The 20,004-nt window shown below is 44.0% G+C and overlaps 1 protein-coding gene and 1 long non-coding RNA gene across 3 annotated transcripts in view; both read right to left on the minus strand.

The window, feature by feature from the left end:
- Positions 1-266: 266 nt before the first annotated feature.
- LOC118788683 lies at positions 267-3,539 on the minus strand. Its single transcript, XR_005005424.1, has 5 exons — positions 3,234-3,539; positions 3,018-3,122; positions 2,487-2,521; positions 1,691-1,749; positions 267-631 (listed from the first exon to the last, which is right to left on the minus strand). It is a non-coding gene; the product is annotated as an uncharacterized LOC118788683 (long non-coding RNA).
- A 2,473-nt stretch (positions 3,540-6,012) lies between these two features.
- LOC118788682 (bile salt export pump-like) overlaps positions 6,013-20,004 on the minus strand; it is a 14,183-nt gene continuing 191 nt past the window's right edge. The window contains exons 1-28 of one of the 2 annotated variants that reach the window (XM_036544683.1): positions 19,287-19,362; positions 18,892-18,910; positions 18,742-18,771; positions 18,606-18,657; positions 18,272-18,516; positions 18,010-18,097; positions 17,468-17,601; positions 16,745-16,916; positions 16,502-16,626; positions 16,185-16,359; positions 15,928-16,041; positions 15,467-15,577; positions 14,903-15,028; positions 14,560-14,763; positions 14,298-14,468; positions 13,908-14,109; positions 13,105-13,186; positions 12,877-13,003; positions 12,610-12,777; positions 12,203-12,307; positions 11,457-11,618; positions 10,475-10,678; positions 9,716-9,957; positions 9,161-9,317; positions 7,984-8,181; positions 7,302-7,508; positions 6,602-6,748; positions 6,013-6,483 (exon numbers count right to left, since the gene is read on the minus strand). In XM_036544683.1, coding sequence (XP_036400576.1) covers positions 6,283-6,483; positions 6,602-6,748; positions 7,302-7,508; positions 7,984-8,181; positions 9,161-9,317; positions 9,716-9,957; positions 10,475-10,678; positions 11,457-11,618; positions 12,203-12,307; positions 12,610-12,777; positions 12,877-13,003; positions 13,105-13,186; positions 13,908-14,109; positions 14,298-14,468; positions 14,560-14,763; positions 14,903-15,028; positions 15,467-15,577; positions 15,928-16,041; positions 16,185-16,359; positions 16,502-16,626; positions 16,745-16,916; positions 17,468-17,601; positions 18,010-18,097; positions 18,272-18,516; positions 18,606-18,657; positions 18,742-18,771; positions 18,892-18,910; positions 19,287-19,362 — 4,044 coding nt within the window. In that variant the 3' untranslated portion in view covers positions 6,013-6,282. Of the gene's footprint in view, positions 6,484-6,601; positions 6,749-7,301; positions 7,509-7,983; positions 8,182-9,160; positions 9,318-9,715; positions 9,958-10,474; positions 10,679-11,456; positions 11,619-12,202; positions 12,308-12,609; positions 12,778-12,876; positions 13,004-13,104; positions 13,187-13,907; positions 14,110-14,297; positions 14,469-14,559; positions 14,764-14,902; positions 15,029-15,466; positions 15,578-15,927; positions 16,042-16,184; positions 16,360-16,501; positions 16,627-16,744; positions 16,917-17,467; positions 17,602-18,009; positions 18,098-18,271; positions 18,517-18,605; positions 18,658-18,741; positions 18,772-18,891; positions 18,911-19,286; positions 19,363-20,004 lie in introns of those variants that run through there. The other variant, XM_036544684.1, reaches the window with a different exon arrangement.

Here is a 20,004-nt window from a genome sequence, read left to right on the forward strand (position 1 = left end):
ACGTAAAATGACCCAACCTAAAAGGTAGCTTGGGTCTTTGACCCAGGTCATTATTTGAATTCATGGTCAGCCTTACCATGAATTTTTCGGATTTCCAGTTCAAGCCAGTCCTGGAACACCTGCTTAGCTTTGTTCAGATTTTTCAGCCTGGCTTTACTTGCTTTGTTCTGGGAAATAATCACTTCAGAGATGGAAAAAAGAGAGATGAATTGGGTCACTATTTTCATTTTGTTCCATAAATTAAACCAGGATTTACAGCTGCAAATAAAAATGAGATGAAATAATTGCTAACATCAGTTGCTACCACAGTGGAATATATTAAATATGCAATCTGTGAATATAAGCTTGGGTGGCATTGACAAAAACATATTAGTGAAAGAGGTGGGCAATTATTAAGTGAAAATAAAATCTGTGTGTGTGGTCATTTACATATGAATGCCAACAGAAGAGCTACGCTGTGAATGGATTCCTCATTACAAACATACATACCCTCTTCTTGGCTTGGCTTTCCTTCAGCCTGTTAACGTCTGTGATCACGGTTTCCTTTCGAATCCTTTTCCTCTAGTTCTGACAGTATCTCTGGAATGCTTCTCTTGCTTCTTTTTTGTGAGGGCACAGATGTGTTCAAAGTCTAGGATAATAAAGATCAAGTACAGAGGATGAGTACAGGATGAAATTCTTAAAATGGCAGTTTTTAGCCTAATGAGCTCATTTATGGGGGCAACGCTTGCATAATATCTTTCACAGACTTGAAGAATTGTGCACTTATATTTAGGTAAGCTTGGGAAAATAAGTTAGTGGCTAAATAAGTCATCCGCAATATTGTCAGTATTTTAAATAGTATTTCTTACCAACATGCTGTTACTAGTGGTCTCTACTGTACTTACAAATATGGCCATCGGATTGTTTGCAAATTTAACTTATTTAATCATATTTAATTCAACCTTTTGAAATTGAAACGTTGACGTTTATAAGGTCTGAACACTTGCGCCACACTGTGGCAATGTTGTGTACTGCAAGGCTACAGAGAAAAGAGGTTTTGGCATTCAAGTGACCTGTTAAACATGATCGAAAAATTGACATACCTTGTTCAAAATGGACTATTTAATCATTTGAATGCAACAGTGAGTTATTACCTCTTTTCTTGACTACTTACAGTGTTTACGTGTATGGTTTTATGGTTCTTTTGATGGAATTTTCCTAAATTTTCCATAAATCTATGTAAAGCCACCCAGTATAATGATTTTAGGTTTGCCCAGGTGTAAATTCTATTGCAGCTATAGTCATATTTTATAGAATGCATATTAGCATATATTGGGTTTATTATTTGTTTAAATTATAATATTTCAAAATAGTTTTTTGTACTTTTTTTCAAGCTTTTTCATCATTTCAATAAATTTCATACATTTACACAAAATGTTAAATGCAACAAGATTCTGTGGCATTTAGCAGAAGTATTATAAAACAGCAAAGTCATTCATGAATACAGGTAACAAGGCCGTTACTACACCATGACAACAGAATAATTCATTGTCTTGCACTTTAACTAATCAGCAAGCTCCATGCACTAAAACTAAGAAAACAAACAGGAAGTTGTTAGTACGTAACATTTATGTCACAATAGTCAACAGCATTATCCAACATGATACAGTGATTAAATAACTGTGTTTCAGCTCAGAAACAGTGTTACCATAGAAACAGTTCCACATTCCCTCAGAGGTCAGTACGTCCAAGGTCACGAAATCATGGCTGTCATAAAAAAAGGAACAAAGACCAATCAGAGACATGGAGTGTATCGCAAAAAGCCAAGACAGATCAAGGGGGGTACACACACACAGACTGAAATGTACTGCTTGCAATTTCTAAAATCGTTCTCATTATGAACAACAGCTGAAAAATACCCTTCCCTGTGTTCCATCTGACCATATATAATTCGGAGAATGAGACCGAAATGCAAATTTATCCAGGGCTGGGGGTCTGTGAGTGGATTTTCAGATTTTTCAGGGTGGGGGTATGGTTTAGGGAAATGAGAGCTACTGTATGTGTGTTACTCTATGTGCGAGGCGAGTTCAAAACAGGATCCCAAAAATGACAGAAAGTCATAATTAGCTGAACTCTGTTGGGATGGAAGCCATTTTTGCCATGGCAGTCTGTTTTACCTGCTACATTGCTATGGCAAACTCTAATCTGAATGGCATACTATACTGGATTAATTTCATTAAAAATAAAAAATAGATTGGGTTTTTGGGAATGCCTTAGTATATAACATCTGACCAATACAAACTGAGTTTAATACCGAAAGAGGGTAGTGATTTATCAGCAATCAGTTCAATACCATGCAGCTTCTGAATGAATTATGACAATTTTCTAAGGACTTTACACCAGCAGCAGTTGCAAGTCAGGATTTTCAGATTTGGTGGTTCAACTGCTTTCAAAACAATTTTACAATCAATAACGAGATTATCAATGAAATAAGGGGTACCTACAGTGACAGGTCTCTGGAAATCCTGGAGGACTCTCACTAGAAAAGATAGCACTGTTAATTTGCAGAGCAGACGTAACATTGTTTAACATTACGTTAACACTATGGTAAAGAAATGTTGGCGTTTCTGTGTACCAGAATGGCAACTGATGGAGCCAGTCCAGCCGTAGGAGTCGTCTGTCTATCTCCCCAAAATGACGTTCCAGGCTCTACTAATACTGAAGTAGATTGGGATCCGTCACGAGGGTTCATTGTGATACATAATTGCTACTTTTCGACTAAACATTCAAATACGGAACAAATCATAAAATGCATAATGCATTTTATTATTAAAACATACCCCCTGTCAAACCAGTACTTTTCTCCCCAACATAGTTGTGCGTTAACCTGGAAACATTCAGTAGAATTTGCCCCAGAAAGAAACTTCATTGTAATAACTCTGAATTAATATAGCGTATATAAAACAGGTGCAACAGTCATACACTTAGCCTGTCATATTTCATTTGTTAAATAGGCACTCGCAGCGTCACTGTACTTTGACACGGAATGGTGTCTTCATCTCGGATGTTCGCTTCTGCGCGTTTCCACGTTCGCTTACTCGGATGAAGCCCCGCTACTTTTAGGGACGTTATAACGCTGTCTGAAAGGCAAACGAATAAAAATCCCAGTATATACAGAAGTAGGCCACGTCCGCCCTTATTTTTACGTAATAAAACGCGTCCGTCCATGCATTAATTTTACGGATACTTACGTCTTCGCAACTCTTCTCCCCTCTGAACGCAGGAGAGAGGCGGGGCGAGGCGGGCTTGGGGCAGTAAGACAGGGCTCGCTGGCCAGGTAACTGCGTTTGCGAGCTGCCCGCAACAATGGTTCGAGAACAGGGGTCGAGAAGGCATGGCGATGCACATCCAACCAGCACCAAAAATCATGACAAACACAAAAACGCAACCACTTTTCAGACGGCTCAAAAATACGTGTACATGGCCACGCAATATTAAGCGACATCTGGTGGTCATAGTCCAGTTACTGCGCTTTCACAAGCACAAAGCGGCTATAAACCGGGGGCATGACGCATACCCGGCATAAGGCACTAATGCTGATTTTTTCGGCGATTCAGCATTACACGTTTTGCACCTTTCCAACTTCACTTTAATTTGGGAAAATATTAATGACGGAATGTTCACATTGCGACGTAATTAAATTTTGATGTTGGCGGCGGTCTCTTGAATATAAGGTAGGTTACGTTATGAGAGGGAAAGACACCAACGTTCCATTTGAGTGCACAATTATCGATTTCAGTATTATAAATAAATATGTTGATTACAACATTAAAACATGTTATACATATACATAACGCTGTGTTACAGAGTATTTAGTTTTCAATGATATATTTCATCATCGTTTTGACGCTTCGCACCAAGTTCGGTCTTAACTGGGAAATGTAGTTCTGCAGTTATTGAGACTCTGCTTAAGCGGCTGTTGTTATGATGTTGATGTCTCCTAAATAGTACTGTGAGTTGTTGATAAATGTTATTATCGGCAGCTAGTTCACAGTACATCACTGTTTATATGTGACATTTTGTGAATTTGAACCAGTCCACATTTATTGAAATTATGTTGGCTTACCTATACGTTAAATGTGGGAATTTCTTGCACATTACTGTAATATATTATTGTGTTTAGGACGGCATGGGTTATTGGAATGTTGTGTGATGGACTGACGTTAAAAGTGGTCTGTTATTTTCTGTATTTACTGTAGTTCATATGGCCTTACCGCCTGGATAAGAGACTTACGAAAATGTAAGTCCCTGTGGATAAAAGTGCCTGACAAGTGAATAAATTAAATGATGCTCACAAACTGTAACAATTACAATCATATTAGAATTATAATTAGAGTCAGATTTTTACTACATATAACCACATTAGGTGGCCCAAATGATGTGTGATGAGTTTCAGGTCCATAGATCATTTAGCTGGTGAAGTTCATCAGTGAGAATCTACAGGAAAACGCTCCTTCTCGGGCTGATGCAGAGAATGTGTGTAAGGATACCAGTCAAAATGAGATTTTTTCACTTTCATGTGCATCGTTTGTTGTCAACATGTGAGATTAGTTATTCATAAGGAAGAGACACAGAGGAGTTCAATCAAAACCCAACAACCATTAACACCATGTTCTTACGGTCAGTTGTGATTTCTTGTGAGTTTTGATCTGTGTTATTTTCATTTTTCATATTCTCAATGCCACATTAAGTCATTTACAGACAATGTATCGGGACACTGGAGGAGGGACTCCAGTGAGGATCCTGGGGTCTTGGTTTCTAATTACCCCCTCAGTCTTCTCTTAGCAAGTTTATAACCACAACCTGAATGCAGATCTAACAGGTACAGCACACCTCGGAGGGTTTAATAGCTCAGTTTAACAGCTGAGAATACCAGTGTTACTCACATCAGAACAGTGGACTGCGCTCAGTTACACACTATCTCTGTGTTGAAAAATGACTTCCTGTTTCTTGCTTTGGCCTGCGTTGAATTCTGCTAAGCGTGGCCAGGTTACTGTTAGGCTAGCATGCTTGCCTGCTTCTGGTGAGTGGGGCTACTGCTCATGTCATTGCTGTAGATCAGTCAGAGAGATCAGCTGCCGACAGACCGAGCTACATGTTATTACACCCCTTATTGCTGTAGATCAGTCAGAGAGATCAGCTGCCGACAGACTGGGCTACATGTTATTACATCCCTTGCCCTGGTGGAGGAAGTCACTGTAGTGGATCTGTGCAGGTATGGCTGTCCGAGTGTCAGAGACCATTATTATTACAGGCAGTTTCCCATTTTACAAAGATTTAAGTTACCTTCATCCCCATTTACAACATTTATAAAAACTACAGCATTAATTGTTTTATGGCACAATATCCAGATTTACAGCAAGAGAGGACCATGGGAGTGAGAAGGATGACAGGAAAAAATAGCCAGAGTAAGACAACTCTGAAAAAGTGACATTTTCCAGCTGTTGACTTTTGATTTTTTAGTTGTCTTATTTTAGTTTCTTTTTAATCATCATCCTTTTATCCACTCACTGTGTAAACTGAACAATGTTATAATGAATACAACTTTGAATGTAAATATGTTTATTGAGATGCAATAAATAAACTCCCAGCCACCTTCATTTGGCAATATCAAGAAATTACATTTTACACAGTAGTAAATAAGTCATATTTTTGGGAAGTTTACAGTTTTTTGATTGTACACAATATTGTTTCTGTGAAGTTTATATTAACACTGTCTGAGTGTTAAACACTGATATGGTATATTGAAATTACTGCACACAGCCCTGGCTGTTTGGGTTTCATCTTGTTATCTAATGTGTCCTAACAGTGACAGTCGGGCTTGTGCACACTCCATTATGTATCCATGTATCAAAATCCTTCTAAATAACACATTTAAGTCGCTGTTACTGTGAAACTTTACTAACTGATCTAAGTATAAATACATTTCGGATACAAATTTTTCCATTCATAACTGAATTGTGCATTTACTGGAGCACTGGATACTGAATGGCAATTACTGGATGAGCATAGGCAGAAAAATAATCTGATTCCTATAGATTTTAAATTAAAACATACAAAATATATTTAAAATCAAATTATTCATATTACAGTACAAATAGTATAAAATAATACATCTGCAAAATGCGACCTGTGTACGTGTCTTCCTATTTTGATGATGTTTTGATTGAGTAAACGTGTTCCATTGGCTGACCCTGAGTTTTCCTGAGCTGCGCAGTCCCCTGATTGGTCCCTGGGGTTTTAGCTGATGGGTGCGCCAGTGGTAACCAGTTTGTAATAAGCACCCTTCATGGCCATGAGGTCGTCGTGCGTCCCCTTCTCGATGACGTAGCCACGGGACATGACGGCGATGATGTCAGAGTTTTGGATGGTGGAGAGGCGGTGGGCGATGACGATGCAGGTCCTGCCTTCTCGCGCTTTGTCCAGGGCCTCCTGGACCGTCTGTGGGAGAGACAAGGCAGAGCACACTGAGTGATCCACTCAGCATCCCAAACCTAACTTTTGGGGGTACAGATCGGCGTCAGGGTAGCCCCGCCAGGGCGGAAGAGGCAGCAGGTACCTTCTCGCTCTCTGTGTCCAGCGCCGACGTGGCCTCGTCCAGCAGCAGGATTTTGGGGTCTCTGATGATCGCCCGGGCGATGGCGATGCGCTGCTTCTGCCCACGGGACAGCTGGGACCCCTGTGCCCCCACATTGGTGTCGTATTTCTGCAGGGGGATGGAGAGAAACGTTTCCTGAATGTTATATCAGCCCAGCTTCAACAACATGACAAGTCTGTACACCTTCTCTAAGTCTAATGCATATTACTGCAGTTTACAACAACTACCCAAAACTATACCAATTTAACTCTGTGCTTTATGCATGTTTTTCATCTACAGAAGCAACTGGCCAACATAATATTCCAGTTAGCTAAGTGAGGGCCGCCTGACACAATGGTCAAGTGGCCGCTTGGTTGGCTTGGCAGTTGCCTAGTAGCACTGGCCTGGCTTCAAAAGTTTCAGTAATGTTAACAAGTGAGAAAACACTAATTTTTGAGTGTGTATGAAGCTAAAAGAACAAAGTGACATATGGTGTGTTTGCTTAAATACTGTATTAACATTAAGTTAGTAAGTTGATAAAAAAGATTGAAAAAAAAATCATGTCACATTTCAGCAGCTCTGGCATGTCTCATGATCAGACTGATGGTCTTCCTAAAAGCAGAAATGGTAGTTTGTCATGTGATTACACTGTTTCTTCAGGTGTGTAGACTTATGGTAGTACCTCAGGAAGTGCCATGACGAAGTCGTGGAGCTGGGCTTTCTTGGCCGCGGCGATGACGTCATTCATGCTGACCTCCCGCTGGTTGTCTCCGTACTTGATGTTCTCAGCGATGCTGCAGTCGAACAGGATGGGCTCCTGGGAGACGATCCCGATCTTTGAGCGCAGGAACTGAACGTTGACATTGGTGGAGTCGTGACCATCGATCAGCTGCGGGAGTCGGGATAGCGTCAGGGGTCACCCCAGCTTTTTTACTCATTTACTCAAGCCAGCACATTTACAGACTCGTCTGTGGGGCCTGACTGTTATACCTGTGCCTTACATACCATCAGACATATATGTACGGGTCCTAAAATTAAAAGTTCCCTTTCCTGCCAGAACAACCGTCAAGCTAGCCATTGCTAAGCCCCCTATTTTAAAGTTCAGGCCTTGCCCTCCCGAATATCTGCCCTGTATTTCACTTTAACAAGTGTTTGATCTGTGTCTTTACGTGTCTTTAATGCCATAAACATGTAATATGTGAGAAATGTAATGAATAAATGTAAAAGCATAACATGGTGGCATCCTAGGCTGCCTGGGAACAGAAAGTGAAGCTGTGAATAGGCTATGCTGCCCGGTGCAAATATTCCAAACCGCGAATGGGAAATGGGAAACTAGCATCTGCTGTGCTGTGGTAGCCACTCACCACCCTGCCCTGGTTGGGGTCGTAGAATCTCTCCAGCAGCTGCACGCTGGTGCTTTTGCCACAGCCGCTGCTGCCCACGAAGGCCAGAGTCTGGCCTGGCTTCACCGACACCGACAGCCCGTTCAGCACCTGCATGTCTGGGCGGGTCGGGTACGTGAACTTGCAGTCGATGAACTCGAGATCGCCTTTAAAATTAGACTACCGGGGGAGAGGAGGAAGTAGAGTCATCTTTCAGGTTGCCACGGTAAAATCCATCCAGCAAAATCCATCTATGAGGTGTTTAACTGCAATGCACAGACATGCAGAAGAACCTCCGCTCGTGTTCCACTGCAGCATGCAAAATTATCAAAAATTAAATGAAAAAACATTCATAGCAACATCTATAAATACAGCAGTACAATGAATGTAGCACCATAATTTTTGTTGAATTTTGGTGTATATAGCCTTAAAGTTAAAGGAGCATTTGTTTCGTTTTTTTTGTTGGAAACCACAAAGCATAAAGGCTCACTTTTCAACAGTCTTTCCACGTTTCATGTGGAGACTAATTGAATTTAAAAGCAAAGTAAAATTGAATCTGCAGAGCTGTTTGGATTAATGATATTTACTTTATACAGCTAAAGGCATTTTGTCTCATTACTTACACTGCTGTTTCATTGAAAACATTGTTCTTAAAACAACATAATTAATTCAAGTGAGTTCTGAACCAAACAAAAATTAACACACTAAACAAACTACTGCAGATTTGTAAGGATTATATAGTATATGCTAGTGCACTTACAATGCACATCTGATAGCAGATCCCTTTATCAATTGCTTAGAGACAGAATAATCAGTACGTCTAATCTGGGTTTGATAAACACAGCAGCCCTTCCTTTAGCAATGTCTGCAGAGGCCTTTTGTGGCAGAATTCCCAGTGCCATAGCAACAGTTTATAAATGAACATATTAGCAGCTGTCTTGATGTGCCAAACCAGGTGTACAGCTGGATTTGGCAATCCACCTGGTTATAAATAATAACACCTGAAGGAAATCCAGCTTTTGAGGTCATGTTGCCACCAACCATTGATTGTTGCTGAAAGAGACTTTTGAACTGGCAGAGGTTAAGCTTGTTATTGTATCATTATAATGTTGGCTTGGCAGAGAGGAAAAAATGCAGACATAGCAACAGCAATCTTTACCCATTTCTCTCCGTCGTCACTGTACACATTGATTTTGGGAATGCGGTCGAGGAGCTGGAAGAATCTGGCGGCTGAGATTTTGGCTTTGGCGTAGTCTGGGGTGTAGGAGGAGGCTCGGCCCAGAGCTGTCCCACTGGTGACGATGGCTGAGATGACCCTGAGGCAAAAGGAAGCAGGAAGCGGCATAAGTCCAGGCCGTATAGTAATATCTGGCTCGCTAGCTAATTGGCGTAGAGGCTAGAAAACTAGCCAGAGTCAGTTATCAAAATTAATCATGACCAGATGCTGAGTTACTGATGTCATTTTGTCTTCGTTATCAACTAGATTTACAGCAGTATATAATTATTAAATTCAAACTGAAGTATTTGTGATGCAGCCAAATCTGAGACAGTGTTACAAATCAATTAAGTAGCTGTTACTAGGGGGTTTAGGTGTTACTCTACACAAGGATTTAATACCAAACATGCACACAGCAGTCTGCAACCCAAACCTGTTTTCACCAGTCCAGAATTCAGCACAGTACATTCAAACTGAACAAAGTGAATGTGCTCTCACCTGAACACCATGGTGAAATTAAGGCCCTCCTTTTCGACTAAATATCCCCCGTATCTGTAGGACGCGGCGTTGGCCATGAAGACGATGCACTGGGCGAAGCCGTAGCAGGCCCCGTACACACTGGCCTTCTTCAGGGCCGCCTTGTAGGGATCCTCCAGCTGGGCCTCATACATTTCCACAAAACTCCTCTCCTTCCCCAGGCCAGCGATGGTGCGGATGTTATTCAGCGCCTCGCCTGAGATCTGACAACACGCAGGAAGCAGCGTTTAAAAAAAAAAAAAAATCAGTGAGTAAAATTTCCCGTAGCAGAAGTACTGTCACACAAACATGTAATGGAAGAAAGATGTTTACTGATGACAGTGATAATCACAGAACAAATCACACAGCATGATGGTATTAAACAATGAATACATAGCCAAATCCATGCGAATTTAAAACCAGTTCTAATGTGATATTACAGCACATTGATAATGCGCTGAGATAACAGGTGTGATGTTGTGTTTGGTTATTGTAAAGCATAAGGGCACAGGCAAGTTTTTATAATCCATCTTGAAGCAGCGCAGGTAAATTCCTATTGTGTAACGGAGTCCAGCAGGTAGAGAAAATGAACGTTGAGGTGCAGGTTATTCCAAGAAAGGTGGAACCACAGCAGAAGGCTTGTTCCCCGGCTAGTAGTCAGCACACAGAGAGGGCTGATATTGGGGAGTAAATTCCAGGATCCTGAATAAACGGAGTCCCTGATTGGACAGTGACTCGCACCTGTCCCGCGGCCTCCATGGCTTGCTTGTCTTGCTTGGCGAATCCCGTCAGCATCTTGGCCTGGAAGCCCCCGGAGAGGGCCAGAAAGGGCAGGAAGCAGAGGATGACCAGGCTCAGCTTCCAGCTGAAGTAGAAGGAGATGATCAAGGCCACGCCGATGTTGGTCAGAGAGTTCACGATCATGCCTATCTGAGAGCCAGTGGCCTGCAAGCACAGAACAGCACATCACCGCCCACCCTGAGGATGCCAGCCAAGCCAACGGTCACAGTGAGGTGGAGACCAGGGCAGGAAGAGGGGTCTTAAAATACTTTTTCATTGGGGAGATATTAAAAAATGTACTTCCTGTTGGTAGAACAATACATAAATAAGAAGCACGTGTATGGGTATAAATGTTGGAGAAACATTAAAATACACAACGCTTGTTTTCACATTCACAACACAGCATCATCATAACCTTCACATGTTTATCACATGTGGTAAACTGATTTAAAAAAATAGATAAAACGGCACAGCACAAAAAACAATATTTCAAACTAACATATTAACAAGATGAAAAAGTGTTATTACTTTTAGTCAAGGCACTGGAGCCTACAGGAAGATGAATGTTAACCCTGGTTAAAGGGATAGAGATCCTGTACCAGGTGACTGTACCACAACATGAACATCTCAGACCTGGCAGAATGTCAGCTGAAGCAGGGGAAAGGGTGACATTGCAGAAGGGGATGAGTCACAGTGAAGAGCTTCAGAAGGAGATGAGTCACAGTGAAGAGCTTCAGAAGGAGATGAGTCACAGTGAAGAGCTTCAGAAGGAGACAAGTCAGAGTGTAGAGGTTCAGAAGGAGATGAGTCAGAGTGAAGAGCTTCAGAAGGAGATGAGTCAGATTGTAGAGGTTCAGAAGGAGATGAGTCGGAGTGAAGAGCTTCAGGAGGAGGTGGGTGGGGGTGAAGGGAACCAGCTTCCAAGGGCTCTTGGTGCACTCACTCCTTGGACTTGAGAGGCATCAGTGGCCAGACGTGTGGTCAGCGCGCCCGGGCTGTTCCTGTGGTCATCGAACCAGCCAACCTCCTGGCCCAGCATGGCTTGGAAGCCCAAATGTCTGAGTCTTCGGGTCAGCAGCTCACCAGACTTGGAGAAGGAGTAGCCCTGAAACACCGCACGAGGTCTCACAGCGGGTTCCACTTTTTACAAATATCCACAGAGTTAAGATAAATACCCAGAATAAATAAAGAAGAATACAATACCCATAACATAATCTGACACATTTGATTATATTATTATATAACCATAATAATAAACAATACATTTCTTTAACAGTAAACAATACAGTTGAACATAGTTTCACCTTTCATTAATCTGCAGTAGTCTTATACTTGGAACTCACTACTGGCTTCAGCATTAAATAAACTTTTTTAATAACACTGGTTAACCCCACAATTATAACCATCAGATTATCCAGTCGTAGCATTTTTACCTGTGCAGTTTTAAAGTAAACGAATTAGCCATAAATGACCTCTGCTCCCTACCGCTGTACCTGCCACACCTGGCCCTATGATACTAGCTTCCTTAGGCTGCTGTTCCGCTGACTGAAATGCTGCTTATGCTTTGTTCAGGTCCTGAGGTCCAGGCTCAAGGGCAATCATGGGACTGTAGACATACAGTGTGAAAAGAAGGGCTGGTCACCTCATCTAACAGAAACTAGGACTCAGTAAGTCAGAAGGAGCATTTACCTGCAGTATCTGTGTGAAGAATGAAACCACTCCAATGAGCACAAACAGCAGGCAGATCCCATCAATCTGAGCTCTCTGTTCGGCTGAATCAAGCATGGAAAAAGTCTGAAAATAGACAGCATTACATGTCAAAGGAAATGTTCTTGATGACCTGACATGGAGTTTATTACGAATGGTGATGAAGAATCAACTTAGTGTAACACAAGATACACATTTTGTAATATAGGACCAAAATCATTCATGCTTGTCAACTGCATTTCCCTCCCTTTTGAGGGCAATCAAATGCGTGAGCAGATTCTCTTGATCTCTCGAATCTGCTCATGCATCTGAATGCTCAAAAACAAAAAAACATGGCTTATATCATTCCTCTTCAGTGAGAGAACACACAAAAATTCAGCCTGTCTCACCCCGAGGATCTGGCTGAAGAGCAGTGAGTACAGTGGGCTAACTCCACCGTTCACAGCAGCACCGATGGAGCCGAACACCATGTACGGCCACTCGGGGGCGTTGTATTTCAGAATCCTGGCGACAGGGGCAGGCTCAACCAGCTCCTCCTCTTCCTCAGGCACGGCACTCTAAGGACACGCAAACACACGCCATGAGACTCCCGCCAAGGAGCGATGAAGGTGGCCGCCGGGGGAGCGGGGGTACGGTCCACACGCACGCGCACTGACCTTGCCCTTCTCCTGTGAGATGAAGGAGTCTGCGTAGTGACTGCGACCCAGGTCCGCGGCGATGGGTATGGATGCGTCCGGAATCACATTCGACAGCTGAGACTTTGACCTCTGGCGGATAGAGGCTCTGTCGCGGGGTGTAAACATTATTTAAGGAACCTGACCCGTGTGAGTCCACAGAAAGCTAAAGGAGAACCCTGGAGAAGGAGCACTCTGGGATGGACATACCTCAAACTCTCCTGGTAGCTGGTAGCCCGTGACAGACTCTTTTTCTCAAGGTCTGCATCTGATGACTCATCTTCCCTTTCCACTGTGATTTGAGAGAAAAAAGAAGGAGAGACATGAAAAAGAGCTTGTAACAGACTGGTAACTCACGAAAGACACTTGACTCCCTCCTAGCTTGTGAAAGACTCTTTCTCAGGGTTTACATCTACAGGGTTTTCATCTTCATTCATCTCCACTGAACAAAGGAAGAGGAAAAATAAGTAAAAAAAAGTGAAGCATTTTTGTCTTTTTTTTCCTTTATTTAATCCTATTTTGGAATTGCTAATTGTACACTAGGCTCATCTCACAGCGACAACCACTGCATTTGCTCAGAACTGCTGAGGCTATTTTTCACTTTTTTATCTTGTCACAAGCATACTACAGCAGAGCAGACACTCATTAGAGGACAAGTGCTACTCCGCTGATGTCATCTGAGCAACCTGCAGGCATCTGACAAACTGCGAGGTGCCTGAGAGCAGTGAAATAAGGAAACGCTTGCCAACCTACCCACCCAACGCAGGTGGAAAGGAGCCAGTTTGTTCCACCACTTTGGGCCCCTAGCCATTGTCATGTCATTGACACAGCTGGGATGGAACCCGGGCTATAGCGAACGCCTTAACCACTGACCCACTCAGGAGCCCAGAGATATGCACGCATCTCAGCGATATGCACGCATCTCAGAGATATGCACGCATCTCGAGAAGTCATGTTCTCCATTCCGTCCAGAGGGAGTTTTGGGAGACGTCAGCGCGGCGTTCGGGACTCACTTTGCCGAGCTTTCTCGTTGAGCGCCTTGTCTCCTTGGCTCTGCAGGGTCACCAGGGTGAAGTACACCCCCTTCCTGTCTAGCAGCTCGTTGTGTTTGCCCCTCTCCACCGCCCGGCCGTGCTCGAACCCCACAATCACGTCCGCGTTCTTTATTGTAGACAACCGGTGCGCTATGGAGATGGTGGTGCGGCCCAAGCGTACCTTCAACGACACAAACACCAAACCAATAAAACAGACTAATTCAAACTTTCTCTTCATAAAATGTGAGTGTATTTCCACATATACTGTATTTGTGTGTATATAATATCATATTATATTATTAAATCCTGTGGCTCATAACTGCCATGTTGCTGTGGTGAATGCGCAGAGGTTTATGGAGCAGGACCCACCTTGTCCAGTGCTTCCTGAACCACGGCTTCACTCTCGTTGTCCAGGGCAGAGGTGGCCATGTCCAGGAGCAGGATCCTGGGGTTTCTGACCAGGGCTCGAGCGATGGCTATCCTCTGCTTCTGTCCCCCGCTCATCTGACCCCCGCCCTCCCCCACCAGGGTCTCGAATTTCTGCGTGACCAAAGACGAGAAGGTTCAGCGAGGGGTATCTTTCCACGCGCTCTCAGACCCTGTGCGTCTGCGTTCAGGGCACGCGTTCTACCTGAGGTAGGTCCATGATGAAGTTGTAGGCGTTGGCCTCCTTGGCGGCGTTGACGATGTCCTCCATGGAGACGTCCGAGCGGCCGTAGCGGATGTTCTCGGCGATGGTGGTGGCGAACAGCACGGGCTCCTGCTCCACGATGCCGATCAGAGAGCGCAGCCACTGGATGTTCAACCCCCGGATGTCATGGCCGTCCAGCGTCACCTGTGAACAGGTTAGGGCACGGAACCGAGTGACCGGAATTCCCCCACGATATTCCACTACAGCAATTCCATTGTGCCCTGTGCTTTATTCCGTGCTACCTGCAGCAGACCCAGACGTCAGGGAGGGCATGTCTCCTTACCATTCCCTCCTTGGGGTCATAGAAGCGCTGGATGAGCTGAACCGCTGTGCTCTTCCCCGCTCCGCTCGGACCCACGAAAGCTGTCGTCTCTCCAGACTTCACCAACAGACTCAGCTGGTCAAGAATCTATCAAAATGCAGTATGACGTCAGGTCAAGCATGCCTCACAGTGCTGTAGTACAGCACACAGACACAGACTGCTCCCACATTTTAAAGCACTTGTGATTAATGGTTCTCACGCTGCGTGGCAGATGTTCTATGAGGAAGGAGAAAAGACTGCCTGCTTTCTGACAATGAATGAAAAATGGATGAATGTGAGACTCAAGTTCATTGTGCTAAAGTTAATCCTCCTTATGCAGCTGCTTTGTAATGAGCCTGGTTGTACAGATCACATTTTAAAGCCCATCCATCCTCAACACACTTTATAAATGTCTTATTACTAGCATCCAGAGCAGAGTAGAACCTGTTAAGCAGGGTATTTTGCAGTAACACATACACACACACACACACACACACACACACACACACACACAATGAAAAACAGGTATAATCCAAAACCCAATACCTTGACTTCAGGTCTTGATGGGTAGTGGAAGGTCACGTTATGAAACTCAATGTCTCCTTTCACTCTGTCCAGTTTATACCCAGCTTCTGAGAGGCAGTCAATCTCAGGCTCCTAACAGCAGGGACAAACAACTATTACAGCAAAGACCTCACACACACACAACTAGAACCTTACACACTCCTACACACAGGAAACTGGGAAAGAACTGCCAACATTTCACGCACTGTTACTCTGAAGGATAAAAACAGCTACGCACACAAATAAAACACTACAACCAAGATCTAGCACAAACTTTAACGTTTGTGAAATAGTAGCAAGCATTTCTTCTGCAGAATTACAGTTAAAGTAAATTTTATATTACCTTCCATAAAAAAAAAACTTTATAAAGATGACCACAAGTAGGTTTGTAAGTTTATAAAATAAAATATGAAACATTGTCTGTCAGCTCCAGCGGCACTCACTCTGTCGATGGTCTCAAATATGATGGTGGCAGCACCTCGGCCGGAGGCGAAGGCCTCCAGACACGGAGAGGCCTGCCCCAGATTCAGCGCTGCAATCAGCACCCCGAAAAACACCTGCAGCCAAAGCCCAGATCTCATCACTCTACACCGCGTTTACATTCACCCGCAATTCTTTCATTAACACTCTGATTAAAAAATGCTGTTATTTTCTGAAGGAGCTGAAGGAACGGACTGAGTTGAGGGAAGTGTGCGAGTACCTGTAGGAGAGTTCCTGGGGTGTACTCCATTGTCTCTATCACCAGTTTGGAGCCATACCAGAAGGCCAGGGCGTAGCAGAGGAAGATAATGAACCACATGTATCCGGTGAAGAAGCCCATGATCAGACCCTTCCGGATCCCCCAGCGCTGGGCAGAGACCAGGTTCTTGTTGTACCTGTTGGAGGGAGCAGAGTCAAAACAGCAGCATGAAACAAACTACAGCCTGAGAGACACCGTTCCCACAGAGCCGGTGTCTGACTTTCCAGGTTTAATCAGCCAGCTGTGTGCAGCCTCTTCATTCGTGTAAGCCGCCTCACCTCTCCACTTCCTTCCTCTCCCCTCCGAAAGCCGCCACCGTTCTGATGGCGGACAGCACCTCGTCCGCCACGGCGCCCGCCTTGGCGTAGGCCTGCAGCTCCCGGCCCGTCAGCCTCGCCACAAACTGCCGACGCAGACACGGGAGGCGTGAGCAATGACCATCAGCCCACCCACCCCACCCCAAACCTGGCCCCACCCCCACATGCCCCCGCCCAGGTGACTGTCAGGTAGTCCAGCCTCACCAGTGCCATGAAGGCCGCGCCCACCCCGATCAGCGGGCTGGCAGCAAGGATGACCAGCGTCAGCTTCCAGCCTTTGAAGAAGCCCACCATGAAGCCGCAGACGAAGGTGGTGAAGCGCTGGATGAAGATGCTCACTTGGTCTGCGATGGCGTCGTTGATCTTGTTGATGTCGCTGTGAGAGGCGAGAGCAGGAGGTGAGGCGTGGTGAGGATACACTTTTCCTTTATAGGATTCAGAGAAACAGCAGCAGCCAGTGGAAAAGCTCCCTGCACTGACCCTCACCTTCTCTATTTATGAAACAAGTCCATTTCAAACTGTGAGACATGTCCTGAGGCATGAGAAAATGAGAAAATACCATGTACAGATTATTTTTCCACAGGCTAGTGACATGGTATGTGATTGGTGCATTTATCTGAACACTTTCTGTGGGGTTCCATTTCAAATATTAGCTGACCCATGGAAACATACTATAAAATTAAGGTAGATGATGATTTTTTTAATCATTTACAGTGTCTAAGGCATCTTGTTCAAACTGACCATGTTCCGATGCATTTTCCCAGGAAGAATTCTTCAAGAGGAATTTCACCAATTATTACCCATAGTTTCCAACAGTTTTTTTTTGATGCTGTCATAGAACACAGTGTTACGGTTATGATCTGAAGCTTCTGGAAAGCAGCGCTGAGAGACCCGAGGGGGGACCGTGCAGCCTGTCTGCGTTCTTACTCTGACATGCGGGTGTTCAGCTCCCCGGAGGAGTTGCAGTCGAACCAGCCGATCTCCATCCTCATCACCTTGCGGAAGTACATCTTCCTGATGATCTGAATCTGCCGGGCCGCTGACCGCACCCACAGGGAGATCTGCGGGAACCCGGGGGAACCCGTCCCGTGTCAGAGATCCACCCCGCACCCAGTTTCAGCCATAAGAAAAGGTCGCTAAGCCCAGCGAGGCTCACCAATCTGCCTGTAGTCTAGAGTGTATTTAGCACTGTACCAATGAACTTAAGATAATCATAAGTAGCCCCATCCTGAACACTCAAGGTGTCTCCACTTCCACTGTCAGCCCTGGTAAGTTATCCAAAGCGTTACTAACTGTAAAAATATTTCCTACTTTAGACGTGGAATTTGCCTTTGCCTTTAATTTCCAGCTACACATGACTAGCACAATCATATTGTATACAGCATACTGGCCTTTTCAATGGTTCAAAGATGTATCTAGCAAAATTATAATAGCTGGACCATAGCTGTGGTGTTAAAATGAACACTTACCTGACAATATCCCAGAATAAAAACAGTGGTTCCGATGGCAACGTAATAGTAGGCAAATTTGGTCATTTCATCCTCAATGTCCAATATCCTAAAATTTATGCAAATGAACATCAATTATATACATTTACATATATTTGCATACCGCTTTATACAAGCATACAGTTCATTGCAGCCGACTGGTTGCAATATTGACACAAACTGGTATTTCACAAATTAATGTGCTTAAGATCTCATGTCAACAGGTTAACGAAGACCACCTTACCCGCACGTCTTTGTCATGTTCAGTTCAAGGTTCTCCTCGGCCGTCAGGTTTTTCCACTGTATGGTGTTGTTGATACAGGCCTTATTCGGGTCAGACAGTTCCTGGAGCTCGATGTCGTAATCGATGAAAGCGTCTGTCAGCATCCCGAACACCAGGAGCATGAGCGGCTGCGCGGAGCCGTGCATCACCGCGCACACGCTCCCTGCGATCATCATCGCGATCTCGCAGCAGCTGGCGAAGCGGAACTGCGCAGGGGCGAGAGGAACACGGTGAGGGCGCGGCGCGGTGCGCTACACCTGCGGCAAACCGAGGCGCCGGACGCCGGCGGGCTTACCAGCTGGAAGAAGCCGACCCTGATGGCTACCTCCTCCTTATTGCTTTTGGACCTGAAAGGAGTTGAGAAATTAAATGAAACAATGCACGAGTCCTGGCCACGAACACTTTATCCCAAGAGAGTGCTTTTAACTCACGTTTTATCCTGCTTTGGAGACGTCATTGTCCTGTGAAGCAAGAAATATATCCGTATTTGAAAAAAATAAAAACATTTAGAACATTTTTTTTCAGAAAAAAACATCAGAAAATTCACATGTAGACGCATTTAAAATTCGTAAAGTACTTACATGTAATCATCGTTTTTCTCTGTAGTAGAAAGACGACAAAATAATGATTAATCAAAATAAATGTTAGCTGTGTTTCACAACTTTGAAAAGTTATCCTGATATATTTTTGTTTGGATTACTTTATTTTTTTAATTTAGATTTTATATGTCTATTTTTTTCATGAAATTTTCTGTCCAAATATGAATTTAAAAGATTTGTTGTGGAGTGGATACTGTACAACTTGTGTCATGGGCCAATGTTTAATATTGTCAAGCACAAACAACCAGACAGAAGGCTTGCTTTATACATCTCTGTATAAAGCAAGACATATACATTATATCATCTCTGTGGCGAACAGTACCACCAAAAGTAGACTACCACATGCAACTAAAGAATTATAAAACATTGATTCTTACCTGCGTCAGAAAACTCGTAAGCATTGTTTTCCTGCCCGATTTTTTTGATGCTGCGTAATTTCACAGAGCCCGACATTGTGTTCACACTAGATGACCTTTTTTTCAGAATAGAGTAAAACTGGCAGAAGCCGTGCCGTCACGGTGACAATTTACATCACACACTTTGCCAGGCAAATAACCAGAGTCACAAAAGGTGGTCGCTTCCGCAAGGAATTTACGAGCTCAGGAACGAATTTTCATAAAGTTGCTAGAAAGCAACTTTTGTTGCAGGTTTTGTTACTTCGGAATGAATGCTGAACTGTTAAACGGACCCTTCCATTGTTATGCAAAACTTACACCGAGCGCTTGCGGATCAGCTGTGTCCGTACCGGGACGAGGTGAAAAGAACGCCAAAGCCTAAGCCGATATTGACTCAGTTATCTGAGTTTCTTGTTAATCCAGGGAGCCTAAATACAGACATTTGCAGAACTCATCTGAAATTCAGTTTGTTCAATGTGTCCCGGTCGTGGCAGTGGAGCGGCTGGCACTACACGCCCTTAAAGCGACGCTGGGGCTTTGAGTCAAACATATATTCAGAGGTAACTGTCCTGTCGGTTTGTACTGCTAAGGGTCAATGACACAACTATTCAAAGAACGGGGAGAGCAAAATAGCCCGAGAACTCTGCGGCAGGATGGGGTTGTAGCATGGGGTGGACATGGTGTTGTGTCACGGGGGGGT

This window comes from Megalops cyprinoides, chromosome 14 (genome assembly GCF_013368585.1).
Source record: "Megalops cyprinoides isolate fMegCyp1 chromosome 14, fMegCyp1.pri, whole genome shotgun sequence".
Taxonomy (NCBI): Eukaryota; Metazoa; Chordata; class Actinopteri; order Elopiformes; family Megalopidae; genus Megalops; species Megalops cyprinoides.